General features: G+C 34.3%; 2 protein-coding genes across 2 annotated transcripts; both read left to right on the top strand.

The window, feature by feature from the left end:
* The first annotated feature begins 4,587 nt into the window (after positions 1–4,587).
* LOC133868421 (transcription factor TCP15-like) lies at positions 4,588–6,113 on the top strand. The gene has a single exon (XM_062305313.1). The coding sequence runs from the start codon at positions 4,820–4,822 to the stop codon at positions 6,020–6,022; it is 1,203 nt and encodes a 400-aa protein (XP_062161297.1). The 5' UTR covers positions 4,588–4,819; the 3' UTR covers positions 6,023–6,113.
* Positions 6,114–12,284: 6,171 nt separating this feature from the next.
* LOC133858426 (HVA22-like protein c) lies at positions 12,285–14,747 on the top strand. The gene is made up of 5 exons (XM_062293896.1): positions 12,285–12,489; positions 12,633–12,659; positions 12,746–12,868; positions 13,867–14,113; positions 14,362–14,747. The coding sequence occupies exons 1-5, from the start codon at positions 12,434–12,436 to the stop codon at positions 14,428–14,430; spliced, it is 522 nt and encodes a 173-aa protein (XP_062149880.1). The 5' UTR covers positions 12,285–12,433; the 3' UTR covers positions 14,431–14,747.
* Positions 14,748–16,972: the final 2,225 nt, after the last annotated feature.

Raw genomic sequence — 16,972 nt, 5'->3', positions numbered from 1 at the left:
TATGGGCCTATAGCTAGCTAGATCAGCTCCGATCCCTTCTGTTCTGTTCTGTCAGACCTCACTAATATACTGTACGAAGAAAGCACATATCGGGCATCCTGAAAGCTAATACAAGGAAAGGTCACCACTCACCAGCAACAGAAGAGCGACAACGATTACTGGTGCATAAATTGCATTACTTTTAGTGCAGGGTTCGTTCAGAGAAAAAAGACTGGCTGGGATCTCTTTTTTGATTGGCTTATCGCCCGCCAGCGATACTGCAGTACTGATGTGTGATATATGATGATGGATTTCCCTTATCAACCAACCTGTCATTCCTTTTCGTTTTAGGAATATTATTGTGTATGCCAACCTGTCATCCTTTCTTATTTCTGCTTAATTACCATTTAATTATCTTCCAAATTGCAGAATTAAAGTTCAATGTATATATATCATATTCATACAGCATCTAGCTTCATCGATCGACTTACTAGATATATAAATAAAATTGCTTGATGTTTGCAATCTTGGACCGTATTAGAGTGTACTTAATCTAAAAGTTTTAGTTTTGAAAAGGGTTAATTAATTGACTCGGTTGGTTCATAAAGTTATACCAAAATTCACACCTAACCAATGTGTACGTATTCTTTAATATCCCTGTTCATGTCCAAGCTCCAAACGCATAAATAAATGTGCACCTACATCAACCAATTAATAAACAATATATCTGTTGGAGAATTATCATTTTCCAACCCAAGTGAACCCATAGTTGACACGTACTCGAACGGTCGGTAGGGTCAGATATAGACCATCCAGCAAGGATGGAGCCAAAATAAACTTTTTTTTTTTTTTTTTACCTGATACTTTTTTTTACCTAATTTTTCTTTTTCTTTTTTGGATTTAGGGGGGGGGGGGGGGGGGCATGGCCCCTACCGGCCTCGGCCCCCCATTAGTTCCATCCTTGCCATCCGGATATCTATTAAAAACTTCATGGATTAAGGGGTCGGGCTACCATATCAGATATGGTGCACGGTCAGTGGTCAGATTCTATAATCTCCATCGGAACAAACACTTAGTGGTGTCAAATCAGGTCAAGGTCTAATTAGGAGTACTAGATTCTGGAAAATCAAGGATTACAACACGTCTAACTTAACCCACGCACGTCGCCCTATATCCGACGGCCATACCGACTACTATTCAATGTGTACCCAAACACTATTCATACCAAGGCAGGCAGGATCCTTGAAAATCCGGGACCTCCATGCTCTTCAACCACTCAAAGAACCCTGTAAATAGCAGGTCACCAGGTATTAAAATGATCTTTTTCTATACTCTTACTCTCACCTACTACCGGCCTGACTTAAGTATCGGAGGGAGGATTGCTGGCCAACCCTCGGTGTTTCCTTGTTGTTTTGCAAGTTATCCGAGAGTCTAACCCGCTAGAGAAGAAGCATGTCAATCCATCGTAGGGGCTAACCAAGAGCTGACACGTCACCATATATACCAGAAACTGTAACAACAATATCCAACCCCAATATCATGTTAAATTCAAATTTTAAGAAGAGAGACCTAATTAGTTTAAACCCATACTAAAATCTATATCTACAATTCTGCTTTTATTACAAACCCTAATTGAAAAAAAATATTTACCTAATTCAAATTTGACGTAACAGTCTATAATTAATAAAAGGAAAAACTTCACCTAACTTTATTGAATTGTCGTCGCTTTTACAGTTATCTCATAAACTTAAAAAACTCTCAATTTAATATATTCATTTTTCAATTTCATCAATCCGTTATGATTTTCGGTTAAATCATATCAAAATTCTCAAAATACATTTTTTTAATATATATATACAAATTTCAAAGATTCAGGCGTGAATATTTTTGCAAATTCCGTTAAATCTTAGTCAATGCCTAAATCCTTGTAATTTTTTTCTTAAAAAAATTGGGTATTTTATGAATTTTGACACCACTTCGTTACGATTTGGAGAGTTTTTTTTTAAGCTTGGAGGAGTAAATACAAATGTGGTGAAAGTTAATGGGAGTTAACTGAAGTTTTCCCTTAATGAAATTATGCATTTTCACTCTTCACGTGGATATAAAAGAGCTTAATCATCAATGTTTCAGCAATTATGAAATGTTACATTGAGTTTGTAAGAGTCTTGAGTAAAAATTAATAAAGTAATTCAAGTATTTTTCAAATAAAAAAGGGGTTCTAATACCATGTACGTTAAAATTAAATTTTCAAAGAGACTTAACTAAAATATAACCCATACGTAAATTCGACAACATCATCAAGGCCCGGATGAAAAAGAACATGCATATAATATGAGATGGATGGGTTCGTACTTTTGGATATGTAAGTTTCAAAACTAGCGACCGGCCGGCCGGGTTGAACCGGAAATAGGAGGAAAAAAATGATTTATTTATGGGTCGGTAACCACCAACATTCCTACAAACTTGATACTTTTATGATTAACCTAATTAATGTGGATGGTAAGCCATCGTCATCACCGGCATGTACAGGTGTCAGGGCACGTGATATCTCTTGGCAAGTATCGTGAACTACTCCAAGGGCCTTATATCACTTCAATGAGGCTGTCAATGTTACGCTGTTAGATTGTACGTACAAAACACTGCCATATTGGGACCATATATATACGTGATTCTAGCCATCGATCGATCAGGCCAAAACATTGTGCAGATCATATGCATTTTCCAGCATTATAAACGAATTAATGTACGTGTTGAAATTGGACAACCCAACAATGAATGAGTTCCAAATCTATGGGAAAAAATCAATAAAATTATCATTGTATTGGCTGTCGTTCTAGCAAGCTAGTTAGCAACTAATTAAGTATGTTGATTTACTCCAAATTAACGGTTTAAAAAAAAAAAAAAAAAGTTGTTGCTTAAATAGTTGAAGGTAATTTGCATTAGGTTCCAGTACTGATATTTTGGAATTGTGTTAAAATAATATGGGAGAAGATCGAGAAGAGGCTTTTATCTTCAAAGATGATAAAATCACAAAAAAAAAAAAAAAATAGTGTAACTTTTAAAATTACTATTAAATTAAAATTTAATAATTTTATTAAATAAGAATAATAATAATAATAATATAGCATTACTTGTTGGGGGGTTGGGGGGAATAATATATATGGTGGATGGGGGTTGAAAAGTACATGTTCATGGTGTAGGGAATGACATGACTAAGTGTCAAGTTTAGTACAAATCAAACGCAATTGAAAGTTGAAGATAATGTCTTAGGAATTGTCATTATCAGTTCACTGCTATTAGTGGCACTTAGATGGATGATTTACCCCTGCTAAGCATTTAAGGGAAGGAAAGCATATCGATATGCAAATATATAAATATAATTATAACAGTGTTGGATCGATATATATCCATTCATCATTAGTTTGGTATGTTGGTTGTTGAAATGTGCCATGGCCATTTTGTTGAGCAATGTGTTTCTAATCTTTCAAGTTTCTTGTTCCCTTTTAAGTTACACTTGGGGCTGTTGGGCACATGGCCTAAACGTGCCATGCTCTCTCTCATCTCTAGCTCTCTCTGGACGTGGGGCTCGCATTCGTTTATTTGTCAGTTGTGGTTATATTTATTTATATGCAGAGTATCTAGGAAACAAAAGCTGACTACAGGATCAATTGCGTTGAGTTTAACTTATTTATATATATATATATTTCTTTTAATATGCAAAATTGGGTTACAACCTAGTTGGGTTAGGGTAAGGGTTAGGATTTTTTTTTTTTTAATGTTTTCTTTCCTTTAAATTGATTTGGGCTGGGCAATCAATGTAATTATGTTACATTGTCAATATCAAAGAATCTTTGTAGTTAACTTAATTATTAGTCATTTACATATATATATTGCGTCTTTGATAAAAAAAATAAAGGAGTTCCCTTTTTTTTTTCTTTTTTCTTTTTTTAGAATAAAAATATTAACAAATAATTTTAAATATAAAAATATTTAAAATGATTTTCATTCATATATCAAAACACTTTTTTAAATAAAAAAAAAAAAACAAAAAAACAATTCCAAAACATTCTTGGAGCACACACACAAATAGACCAAAAATAAACCCAAGGGAGGGAGGATTAACTTATTAAGGAAAAGAAGAAGTTCAAAGGGAATTTGGAGAAACTGAAGGCCTCTAGGGGCAAAGGGGAAAGGGGAAAGGGCAAAGGTGCAAATGCAAAAGGCAATGATTACTTGAATGAGATGGGAGCCACTTGATTATCTTTTCTTTGCCAGTCAGTCTTTCAGTTTTCTTGACTTTGGGAGATTGGGCCCCACCTCCGGCCACCACTGTCTTTATGGATTGAATGATAAAGAGCACCGCACGTGGAGTCTGAATCAAGGGACCTGTCCAACCCAACCACAATACAAGGACACCCATTTCCTCTTTTTATTTTAAGGGTAATAAAAAAATCACCCATAAATTATTCAAAATTACAAACAAATCCTCATAGAAAAGCAATTATCTTTCCCCAGAAAATTATTTGCTTTCCAATTTTCGTGGCCCACGCTTATTATTCCGACTCATCATTTTTGTTGCTTAAAGCTAAGCTTGCCCTCCTCCCTTATCCTCTCTCTCTCTCTCTCTCTCTCCCCTTCTCTCTCCAAGGAGAAAACAACTCAGCTGCCAGCTCCCATCTGAAAGGAATTCCATGCTCCACAAGAGAGTGAGAGTGAGAGAGGAGAGAGACCCACAAGGCCACCAAGTTGAAACCATCCAGGGTCACCCACAGAAGTACTAGGACCAGAGAAAAACAAAATAAAGGAAAAAAAAAAAATATAGCCACCCCCACCCTCCTATATGATCATGGATGGTGAAAATGGGATCCGCAGCAGGCCAAATTTCCCATTACAGTTGCTAGAGAAAAAGGAAGAAGAAGCATGCTCCACCTCCCACTACTCCTCCCTATCCATGCCCACAGACGAGCCAAGCTCTTCGGCTCGCTCCAATTCCAGTACTGCTCTCGGCCAACTACCTCCCGAGACAACGAAGAGCATCACCAAGGCACCTCCGAAGCGGAACTCCACCAAAGACAGGCACACAAAAGTGGACGGGCGAGGCCGCCGGATCCGCATGCCCGCCGCGTGCGCCGCAAGGGTTTTCCAGCTGACTAGAGAGCTCGGGCACAAGTCCGACGGCGAGACCATCGAGTGGCTTCTCCAACAGGCCGAGCCATCCGTCATCGCCGCCACCGGGACCGGTACTATTCCCGCCAACTTCACTTCGCTGAATATCTCTCTTCGTAGCTCTGGGTCTACCATGTCCGCGCCTTCCCACTTGATCAGGAGCGGTTATAATTTCAACCCTAGCGCCTTTTCGACCATGCCACACTTGAGGGACACAGTAGTACTGGATGAGACTTCGCGGCGAAGGGCTTTGTTTCCTAGTATTGGGTTATCGTCATCGGAGACTTCGTCTATGCTTTTGAATTTCAACTCGAGTAATGTGAATAATGTGAATGCAACGTTGCAGGCCAAGCAAGAGTTGGTACGTGAGGCTGGCCTAGACGTGTCTGATTCAGATGGAAGCATAGGGAGGAAGCGTAGGCCGGAGCAAGAATATTTGTCTCCAACTCAGATGGGTAGCTATTTGTTACAATCTAGTACAACCGGGCCGATTCCAGCTACTCATAGTCCAAATCCGGCGACGTTTTGGATGCTGGCGAATCCTAGTACCCAAGTGATGAGTGGTCATGATCCTATGTGGACATTTCCTTCCAGTGGTAATAATACCGCTAGTGCTTATAGGGGGTCTATGCCTAATGGGCTGCATTTTATGAATTTTTCTCCTCCAATGGCTCTATTGCCCGGCCAACAATTTGGTACTGGAATTGGTGGGGCTGGTGGTGGTACGGTGACTTCCGACAGTCATTTAGGCATGCTCGCAGCGCTGAATGCCTATAGGCCTATTGTCGGTGCCGGTGCTTTGGAGTCTCCGGGAAGTACTGGGGCGCATCCGCATCATGGAGGAGATGGACGCGATACAGCTAGTCACAATTCCTAGATGATGAATTAAAAGCCAAGTGTATGGTTTGGTTATTGCATCCATCTCTTTTTTACTACTTTTCTAAGTATATATATTTGCATTGGCAACACGCACGGGCGCAAGTTTGATTGCTTTGAAATTGAGTTTAATATTTGATTTTTGTGTGGGTTAGTGCGGAATATTCTTAGGGTTTGAGAAGAAAAATATTAACATGGGTCGTTATATAGGCTGGCTGGATCGATCACTAATTAAGGTCTTAATTTTTTGGTGTGACTAAACATTAATATCTCTTATATATCCCTTACTATCTTCTTTGTTTTGTTGTTATCCTCCTTTGTTAAGGTTAGGTTTAAGAAACACATGCTAACATGCGATCTCTCTGTCATCTGTATTGTGTTGTGTGAGTGTGTGTTTATATATATATATATATATATATATATGTGCTTAATTGTGTTGAGGGACATTGAGTTTCCTCCACTGAACTGGCAGGAGAGAGGCCGGGATTCAATGTTCTTACAGCATTGTACTTCATAAAGAAGTGGTCCCATGAGCTCAGAAAAAAAGAAAAGAAAAGAAAGTAGATGATCTCTCCCATGTTCTCATACTACTAGTGCATAGTTTCCATTTAGGCAACCATGAACCCAGAGATGATCAGTTTCAGGCCTTCAGCAGCTGGCTCTGGTCAGTAGTACTACTCAGATGATCAGCCTCCAGGCCAGGGCTGACCATTATATTGTCTAAAACAAGCGTACAGCCACTGGCCGGCTAGCTAAACAGAAGGATATATAAATATATATCGTTCTTCCTTTCTTTTTTCTCATATAATTAGTCGTTGCCTGGCACCATAGAGTTGTACTGGTGGGTGTTTATGACTCTTCTGTGCATCTCCCTAATACTGTTTCCATGATCGATCTGGACCGCTCGATCATTCAGTACTGGGACTGATCATTTTAATTCTCCAACGTACCTGTGTTCCTGATCTGGACACCAATCAAAATGTAGGACGTCTTTTATGATTATGAGATCGATAGTTTTAATTTGCTTATCTGTTATATATATAGCTCAGTGGATGATTGGTTAGTATGATTAGAATTAGGTCTTCTAGCTAGGGTTAGTATTGCGATTTGCAAGATTGGTCGATCCTTATTCATGAAGAGTGTTTTCTTAATTAAGGCAACTGTCCATATACAGCTCCTTGGAAGGAGAAGACCCTTTGTTGATTTCCAAGCTGATTAACCTTGGCCTTGAATCTCCAACAGAGTTATTAATTCTTGGACAAACCCCCAAACAACCCTCTAGGAATAACCATTCTGCTTCTGCCTTTACACACACACATATATATATGCTTGCAATGCCGTTGTTATTATCATCAGCAGCATTAGTATATATTAGTATAATAGTTACTTTTCTTGTTGATCATAACTAACATATATAGATTGCAATGGAATTACAAGTTCTAATTGAAAATCGTATAGCTATATTGTGGGTTAAATCACGCTTAAGCGTTTTTAATAGGTGAGGCCTAGCTAGCATTTAATTTATCCAATTCTTGATCTCTGGCTTTGATACATTTTTAAATCACAATTTATCCAAAAAGCTTAAATTAATTAGATTATGTGAATTTAATCATTTAATTTTTACTTTAATAACGGACATATGTACTCTTCAATTTATTGCATTATATGTAATCACAATGCGAGATGGATGCTATTTAATTTTAAAACTGTTTCTCTTTTTTAATTTAGATTTTTTTTTTTCTCCTAGATTGCATATTAAGTATCAATGATGGATGACAGCTTTATTCAGAGATAAATGAGAAGAAATGATTTTCTACAAGTATAACCCTAATTTGTAGTTTAATTTCTAGGTAAAAGTACACTAATCTTGCTTATGATCACTAATAAATGAATCAAACTATATATCTTGACATATAATTAATGTTTGTTTCTTATATCTTGACATATAATTAATGTTTGTTTCTTTGGTGTACACACACACACATATATATATATAGAGAGAGAGAGAGACACACACACACACACATTGTGTTCTTTTTTTTTTTTAGCTTTAAAAGTTTTCTTTCATAAATTTTATTTTATTTTTTAAAATTTCAATTTTATCAATTTTATTTATTTATTTTTTATATAGTGTAAGCTGCTACCTATATATCGAATCCGGATTTAGTTAGCTAGTCCTATCTGGCTATCTCCGATGCTGGTGAGTAATCAGAATTCAAGTGAGTTAATTAAAAGCGTGGATCATGATGGCTGACATGTCATAACCAAAATTTTTCTCACTAGGTACACATAAACAAATAACTAAAAAACATTAATTACTTTTTTAAGCTTCTTTTTGGAAGGAAAAAAAAAAAAAAAAAAGGGTCAAAATTAGTCTTTAGTTTTCTGGACATTTCAATTTAGTTTCTTGAGTTTCTAATTTGGAGCTTCATATGTTTTATTTATTTATTTATGTTTCAACTTTGTAATTACAGTCCAAATAATTATCTGTTAACTACATAAACAACTTATATGCCATGTCATACCAATCTTTTTTTTCTTTCTTTATTTTCTTTTTTGTTAAAAAATGAAAAACTAAAAGGGCGGGAGTGGTCTGGCCACCACCTCTCAAATAAATTTTTGGAGTGATTGCACCACTTCAAACCCCCCCCCCCCCCCCCCCAAAATCCACCCTTTTAGGTTTTTTTTTTTTTTTTTTTTTTTTTTTTTTTTTTTCGTGCATGATGTGACGTGTGTGGCAAATGAGCGTGACGTGGCATCGTGTTGTGGGTATGATGTGGCAACTGTCCTCGTTGTACATGCCATTTATTATTTGGACAGCAGGTTGATGAGAAAACTTGAGAAATAAATTGAAATCTTGAGAAAATCTACTGATTTTAATTTTTCTTTGTGAAAAGTTGTGGTTTCATGCATATATGGTTGATAAGAATCCTATTCTTTAAACTTGTTCCTATCACATGAAAGCTGGTAATTAACTAATTAGAATTTAGTTGTAATTAACCTAGCTATAGGATCCGCACGAGGTTTTTTAAATCAATTAAATTCTACGTAGATTTGCTTTGAAGATTCTATTCAATATTGTGGTTAATTACTGGTTTTTCATACAAGTGTTGCTTTCTTAAACAAGTGATGCTTACTCAATTAAGTGTTGACTCTTTCCTTCTTCCTCTTCTTTTTTTTTTTCTTTTTTTTTTTTTTCTAGAAACAATCTTCCATTATTGCCTAAAAAAAATAACGTTAGCAGTCTCAACACTTCTAAACTCATACATATGTTTTGTAAAAAGAAAGTTTGGTTGCATTATTGTGAATATCTCTTATTCATTTCTTTATAAGGGATCGATGTATAAATTTACAATTGAATTTATGGGATCACATGCATGTGAGATATGCAAAAAAATGTATAAGAGAATGACACTAAACACATCATATTTTAAATGATCGAGCAATGTTTCTTGCACAACTCTTACACAACTTTAACAACTCTTTTTAAGATCAACTATTGAATATTTAAGGCCCACATGTAGGAAAACAAATCCAATGGTTGATCATAAAAAAAAAAAAAAATAAAAATAGATAGAATTATGCAAAATTTGTGTAAAAGTTGTATAAGAAACATTACTCATTTTAAATAGATAAATGTTTGGTTTCCATCTTACAAACATAAAGTACAATTTACTCGATCATACTATATTGTAAAACAAACTCAAAGCCTTATAAACTTGTACCGACTCGAATACTTCAACACTAAGACATCTTAAAGATGTACTCTTATTGAAAGAAACAACTCCTACTAGAATTAAAATACTTGAGACTCAATACTCCGATCTATATGAGAGGGAGAAATGATATGTTTGTAACTTTTGTAAGTCTCAAACATTTTTTTTTTCAAAATAACTGTTTGATCTATTTTCTACATGTGATTCTTACATATCCAATTATTTATTTATTTTATTTATTTTTTTAAAAAAATTTGTTAAAGTTATATAAAAATTGTAAACCTAACATATCTCATTTGAGAGGTATGCATAAAGTTGAAGTTCGATCTAGTCCTAATCATCATAGAAAACTGTAACAAATCAAGTGCAATAGTCCACAATAAATTATAGTTAAACTAAATAAATTACGAAAAGAAGACCAACAAAATACATAAGCTAGCTTTTCTGTCAAACAACTAATCAAACAGTCAAATAAATGGAACCCAATTTAGAGTTTTAGGGTCTTAAATGATGTTCTTTTTTTTTTTCTTTTTTCTTTTTTTTTTCTTTTATTTACCTCCACAATTTTGGAAATAAAAATAAAAATTGTCCTAAATCATTTTTTCCCACATGCATTCTCGATCCTTTTCCCTCCTTTTTTTTTTTTTTTTTTTTTTTTTTTTTTTTTCAATTTGATTTTCTTCTACTTTTCTCTCCTCATTTCATTCTCTTGTTCCCAGCAGCTGTAACTTAAAGGGGATTTGAGACTATTCAGTGCGCGCGCGCAGTTAGAAACCCTACCAATGTTGAATTAACACAACTTTGATTACGAGGGATCGATATGAAATGAGTCTTCATGCATTTCCTCGATCTATAATATTGTTTGTGCATGCATAGCTAGGTCAGAGAAATTTTCTAATTTGATGAACGTCCATACCTAGATCATGCTCTATTAATTAATAAAGATGGAAAGGGGATTAATCATTAATTTATTGTTGGGATATTATACATTTAAATTAATTCCATGTTGGAACTGCATACTATTTCCGGTTTCAGTACTGCAATTAATTCTCCTTTTGATCAAAATAGATATATATCCTTCCTCTTAATTTATGTCCATTTTCCTTTCAGTAGCACTACATGGAAAAATTAAGAAAGTGGAATATATGATATAAATTTTTGGGTAAAACTCATTCTTGAAAACCGACTTACAATGAGAGATGGTGCCCAAGAGTTTTTATATATATATATAAGATTAAACTTAACCAAGTGAGACACAACAATCGTAACATATATACCACCACACTGACCCAAAGGTAATCTTTTTACTTGTGGCGGCTCTACTTACCTATCAGTATTTTAATCTGATTCATAAGTTGCCCCTTCCATTACTCGAACCTTGTAACATGATGTTTTAACTTTGATAACAAATGATACAAACTTTTTGATAGAATTCACCTTTGAAAACCAGCTTACAAGAAAATGATACTTTAGAACTTATATACATATAGTTAAAATTAAATTTAATACATGTACAACACAAGCATCGTAAGAGAATATGCATTGAAAGGTTGAAAGGTTAGTTGTTAAAGATCACGTAAAGAATGGACAGATCATAAATTCAAATTTCATCACCTATGCCCACCACCAATAAGTCAGTTTCTATTTTGGGATGATCAGAAGAATTTTTCTTGCTCCGCTTGTATGGGCTTTCTTCTTCTTCTTTTTTTTTTTAAAAAAAAAAAAAAATTTATCATCTATGCTCCGCCTGCATGTATGCTAAATTAACAAAAGCGCGGGGGAGAATAGGATTTGCTTAATTTCTCTCACGCGGCGTCTTGCAATGATGAACAAATTAGTTGTAGAACGTACGCGCCCGAACTCGATCTCCCATCTCTCTCTCTCTCTCTCTCTCTCATTTGCTTCTATATGTATTTTTTTTTAATAACTTTTATTCGTAGTTTTAATTTATGTTTCAATTTAAATTTAATTCTTGTGTTGTTTACCATAATTTTTAGTTTTATCTTCATAGAGCTCCCAATTTCATGAATATGCAATCTAAGGGGAAAATCCGCTTTAATTTGCTCTCTGTTTTACTTTTCGCCTAAATTTCATATGCGTGTTTAAACCATTAATTGTACGCGTCTTGTTCTCTAATTTCAATTAAGATTTTTATGGCTTCTAATATCAAGTTATTACTACGTACATTGAGTTTTAGACTAATATCGATCAATTCGCTCATGGGGATTCTCTATAATTTTCCTAATCAGTTCTATGCGTTTTATCTATTTTTTAAATATATCATTTCAGTCGATTTGTTAACAGGATATTTGTGAAAATATATAAATATACCACAGACATTTAAAAGAGCAAATACTTTTTCGGTACACACTTTTTTCAGACCATAACAAAAAATATTTTGGCAGAAAAAAAAAAAAAAAAATTCTGTATGAGATAATGACGTGGCGATAATCTATTGGTAGAGCCGGTGCGGAGGCCTGCTAACACTACACTGGATGAATTTCAAAATTCGGTGCCTCGTTCCTCGTGCATCATTGGATTCTTTCGGAAAATCAGCTCCCATCAGAGCCCTTTACCGATTCCTTTCTGGAGTACCTTTTTAAAGCGCGTGTCACTGTATTCAGTCTCCCAGCTAGCCCTCTAAACCTAAAGATCTGGTCGAGAGAGAAAGATCAGTAACAGCAAACAGCAAGGAAATGGGTTCCGGGAATTTTCTCCAAGTGGTGGCTAAGAACTTTGATGTTCTTGCACTGTATATCTCTCGTCCAATCCTCCATTCTCGATTGTCTTCCATTTCTTTAACTCAATATATAAATTAATAAGATTTTGTACACACGTGAGCGCATTGTGGTTTTTTTTTTTTTTTCCTGACTTTCTTTTCTTTTTCTGTGGCAGGCCTCTAGTCACGCTCGTTTATCCACTGTAAGCATGATTTTTTTTCCTTTTTGCTTTTTTCATCGTACTATATATTTTCTCTAAAGATTTATCTAGTCGTGTTGTTCTTATAGGTATGCTTCAATTAAGGCTATAGAGACCAAGTCTCCTACCGACGATCAGCAATGGCTTACATATTGGGTTCTGTATTCCATGCTCACAATCTTTGAGCTCACCTTCGCCAAAGTCCTTGAATTGTAAGCTAGTTAATTACTTAATTTCTAGCAGTTCTGATTATATATATTGTGTTAGATCATCCCGTTTGCTTAGATCAGTACATAATGGGACAGAGTTTCAGTTGGAAGATAAGTCCAAAATCCATAGGAAAAAAAGAAAAAGAAAAAAGAATTTATTTTATTATTATTTTTTTTAAAAAAAAAAAAAAACACGAGGAGGTATGTAATGGAAGAGTAACGGGATTAATAATGTGATACTAGTAATTATAATATTATTGGGGTGGTGGACCTTTTAGGAACTCTCTCATATTTTGCGGATAAGGATTCCTATAATTTCATTCTCAAATTATATAAATTAAGACCGTTTCTTACATCGAAAATGCTATTTATTAAAAATGTAACTAACATGTTACCAATGATAATTGAATATATTTTCATCAAGTTATTGTGTTTTATGTCGTAAAAAAACTTTGTGCAAAAAATTGTCTTTTGTTTTATTAAAGAATAAATATCTCTTCAAAAGTAAAAGACAAGCCTTCTGTAATTTTTTTTTTGCTGACTCGGTAACATGCCACATTTTTAATAGCTAGTATTTTTCAAGCTGTTCGATGTAAGGAACGACATGAATTCACATAATTTGAGAATCTACAATTGCTTTAAAATTGTAGTGGATCCCGATACCGTATTTGCTATCTGGATTGTTGGACAGAAAATTGTTGGGGATCGGGATATGTGCAATTCTAGAAGTTTCTCTTGTGCCCCAAAAAAATGAAATGACTTTTAAAATTACTATTTGATCAAAATTCAATAGGGATCAATCACAAGTCTAATTATGATTTTAAAACCCTATCATTATTGAAATGACACAAGAGAGACTTTTGGCATTACTCATTGGGATATGTGAAAAACAAAACGACTTTAAATGCTTCAACTGCTCAAGATTGTTTCTTAATTTATCCTTAATTGTGATAAATAACACTTGGAAAGTTGAAAAAAAAACTGCATATTTTCAACTTCAGGCTCCCCATTTGGCCTTATGCTAAGCTTATTGTGACATGCTGGTTGGTCCTACCGCACTTCAATGGGGCAGCACATGTGTATCGGAACTTCATCAGGCCATTCTACATGAATCCACAAGCTCCTCAAATCTGGTATATCCCACGAAAGAAGAACATCTTCAGTAAGCCAGATGACGTTCTAACAGCTGCCGAGAAATACATTGAAGAGCACGGAACGGAAGCATTTGAAAAGCTTATAAGCAAGCAGGTATATATATATATATGACTAACAATTAACCATGATGTTTTCTTTGCTGAGATTTGGTTTTTTTTTAAACTAGGATGTTATCATGTTACGATTATTAATTGCTAAGAAAACTGGATACCCTGTTATAAAATATCACAATGTTCGAGGATCTGAATTGTTTGACTTATTTATAATCAATAATGTTGTTCCTGATGCTCTTCTGTTTGTGATACATTTGGACCATATATATTTGCGTTTCCCATTTACAGGCTGATAGAGAAGTTAGAGCCAGAAGGAGCAGCAATTACATGATCTTCGATGATGATTATATATACTGAAAAATGTGTGGTCTCCATATGATGATTATATATATGCCACCCTTCTTTCCTAGCTAATTCCGGTCTGTTGCTGTTTAAAGATGCTAAATATCTTAGTAGCATCGAATGTGATAGCCATCAAGAGATGTCATTTTATGTAGCGTAAGCTTTTGAGTTGAGGCATGTCATAATATGTTATGTTATATGTTATGTTACCTCTTCAAAAGTGGTATCAAAGCTAATTGTTTGGCGGGTCGAGTATTGAACACAATATTTGTATGGCGGATTTCTATAGGGTTCTTGATCTATTATTATCTATGGTAGAGTGGACTAAAGAAGCGCATGACTTGCATGCATAGTTGGATGATGCATGAACACTTGGTAAAAGAAATTCAATTCGAGAGGAGGTGTAGTTGATGTGGTGATGGAATCATAAGAGAGGAAAATTGTTTAGTATATACATGTGAGTGGAAAAAAAAAAAAAAATCCCAACATTAGAAAATTCGTTATAAGGGTGGGTGGTTAATATAACACAATTGGGTCCAAATTAACCCATTAGTTTTAGATTTCGGGTTGAGTGGTGTCTTAATATGTTATATTATAGTCTTATTGAAAGAACTTAACAAAATGTAAATCTCTTGAACACAAAGAATAATGTATGTTTGTGTGCATGTATTTGATTGATATTGTTAAAGTGATATATAAGCATAGTCCCAGTTGAGGAAATTGATCAGAAACAATAATAATAATAATAAAAAAAGGGATGCGACTTTGAGGTATGCGTGAACATTATCTTTAAGGTGATAATTGCCCTCACTCGAAAGACTTTTTTGTTAGGTTACAAGCAATTCACCTCCAATATACAAAATTCGTAGGATAGATTTTTTATTTATAGATTTTGAAGAGGCACTTATGAAAAAATACCACATTTCAATATAGATAACTGAAAGTTAAGATTTAGAAGTTGTTAGTTAAAATTTGGATATAAGATAACAGTTGGTGTAACGATTAGGCCTTATCTCCTCCAACCAATCCTGCAGGTAATTAAGGGATTTTGAAACCATCACCTTAAATTCTATAATACTTATAGTAATGCTAAATGTAAGATCCATGTCTCTTTTACGTCCTTTAAAATTTATGTGACTTTTAAAATTACTATTAAATTTGTAATAGATTGAATTTTAATCCAATGATAATTTTAAAAGTTATATTAATTTTGAGGGATACGAGGGAGACGTCTATCATTACTCTAAGACTTATTCTTACCATTGAGCCATTAAACCACATGTTTGATATACAATGTTTATGACAGTCCCACTAAATTTTTTATGATTAGTGCAGCTTAAGAGCTACCTTAACAGTTGTGATTAGTGGGTTCAATTCCTTCAAATTAAACCGGTGGTTTGATGCGAATAAGTTGTTATTCAAGTCGAATTCATTTCTACCTAGAATGAGGGGGTACGATGTTCAGTAAGAAAAGTACATTGCGGTTAATGCTTAAACGATATCGAATTTGAATTTAATAGTCTCTTTATGCAAAAGATATATATTTTTTTTTTATTCTCTTATCCTCCCATTTTGTAAATTAAATCACTCAATGATTTAATTTACAAAATGAGAGGATAAAAGAATGACTTAAGTATACTAAATAGCACGTCTCTGAGCAAAATGAGACACCGACTTTATAGAAACAAAAAAGAAGAGGATATAGAAATAAGCGGAGAATCTCATTCGAGAAACTAAAAAGAGCAGCAGCACGTGTAGCCTACACGCACCTGTGATGGACGGGAATAAGCATGATGGTTCAAAGGCCGATGAAAGAGATGAAGTGATTCATGAGCAAAAGAGGGGCATATATAAAGTAGATATATTACCATAAGAGAAATGATCCTTTTACGTCTCTTATAAATCTATTATATTTGTATCATGTCTCTCATATATCATAAATACGTACATGTAATGGATGTTGTAGCATTTGAGAATTGAGAAGAAAGTATTCTATGTGAAAGAGTTTTTCAATGTCTTAATTGTAAAAAACAAAGGTCACGTTGTTTATTTCCCTCCCTGTCGTAATTCACATGTTTTACCTTTTTTGATGTCTCAAAATATACTTTTAATTTCTAAAAATAAAAGCTTTTATTTCTTCAATTCTTATATTATTGTCATATTTTTGGAAATCAAATAAGTTCTTATTAAAACTCACATCACTTTCAATGCGAAATAAATAACATTATAGTAAAATCACTATGTGCATACATTTTCATAAAGAGTAATACTATATCTCACCCATTCGACCTGACTTAAACGCCGTAAAAAAATTATAGTACACAACTACTATACATGCGATAGTTTAACTCCATGGTTTAAATTTAGTTTTCCTTTATTTTTTTTTTCTCTCATAAAAAATTAAATCTAAACCACCGATAAAACTGCCATTTTAGACATCTATTTCAGGAGGAACAATTACTAATTTTAATCAACTAGTGAGAGAAGTCGGTTGACTACAACCTGATGTAAAACGTGGGACACGGACAAGGATCCTCTCCATTTGAAATTTAGAGAA

This window comes from Alnus glutinosa, chromosome 1, assembly GCF_958979055.1.
Source record: "Alnus glutinosa chromosome 1, dhAlnGlut1.1, whole genome shotgun sequence".
NCBI lineage: Eukaryota > Viridiplantae > Streptophyta > Magnoliopsida > Fagales > Betulaceae > Alnus > Alnus glutinosa.
Note: the sequence above shows the minus strand (reverse complement) of the source record. Positions and strands in the feature narration are given on the sequence as shown.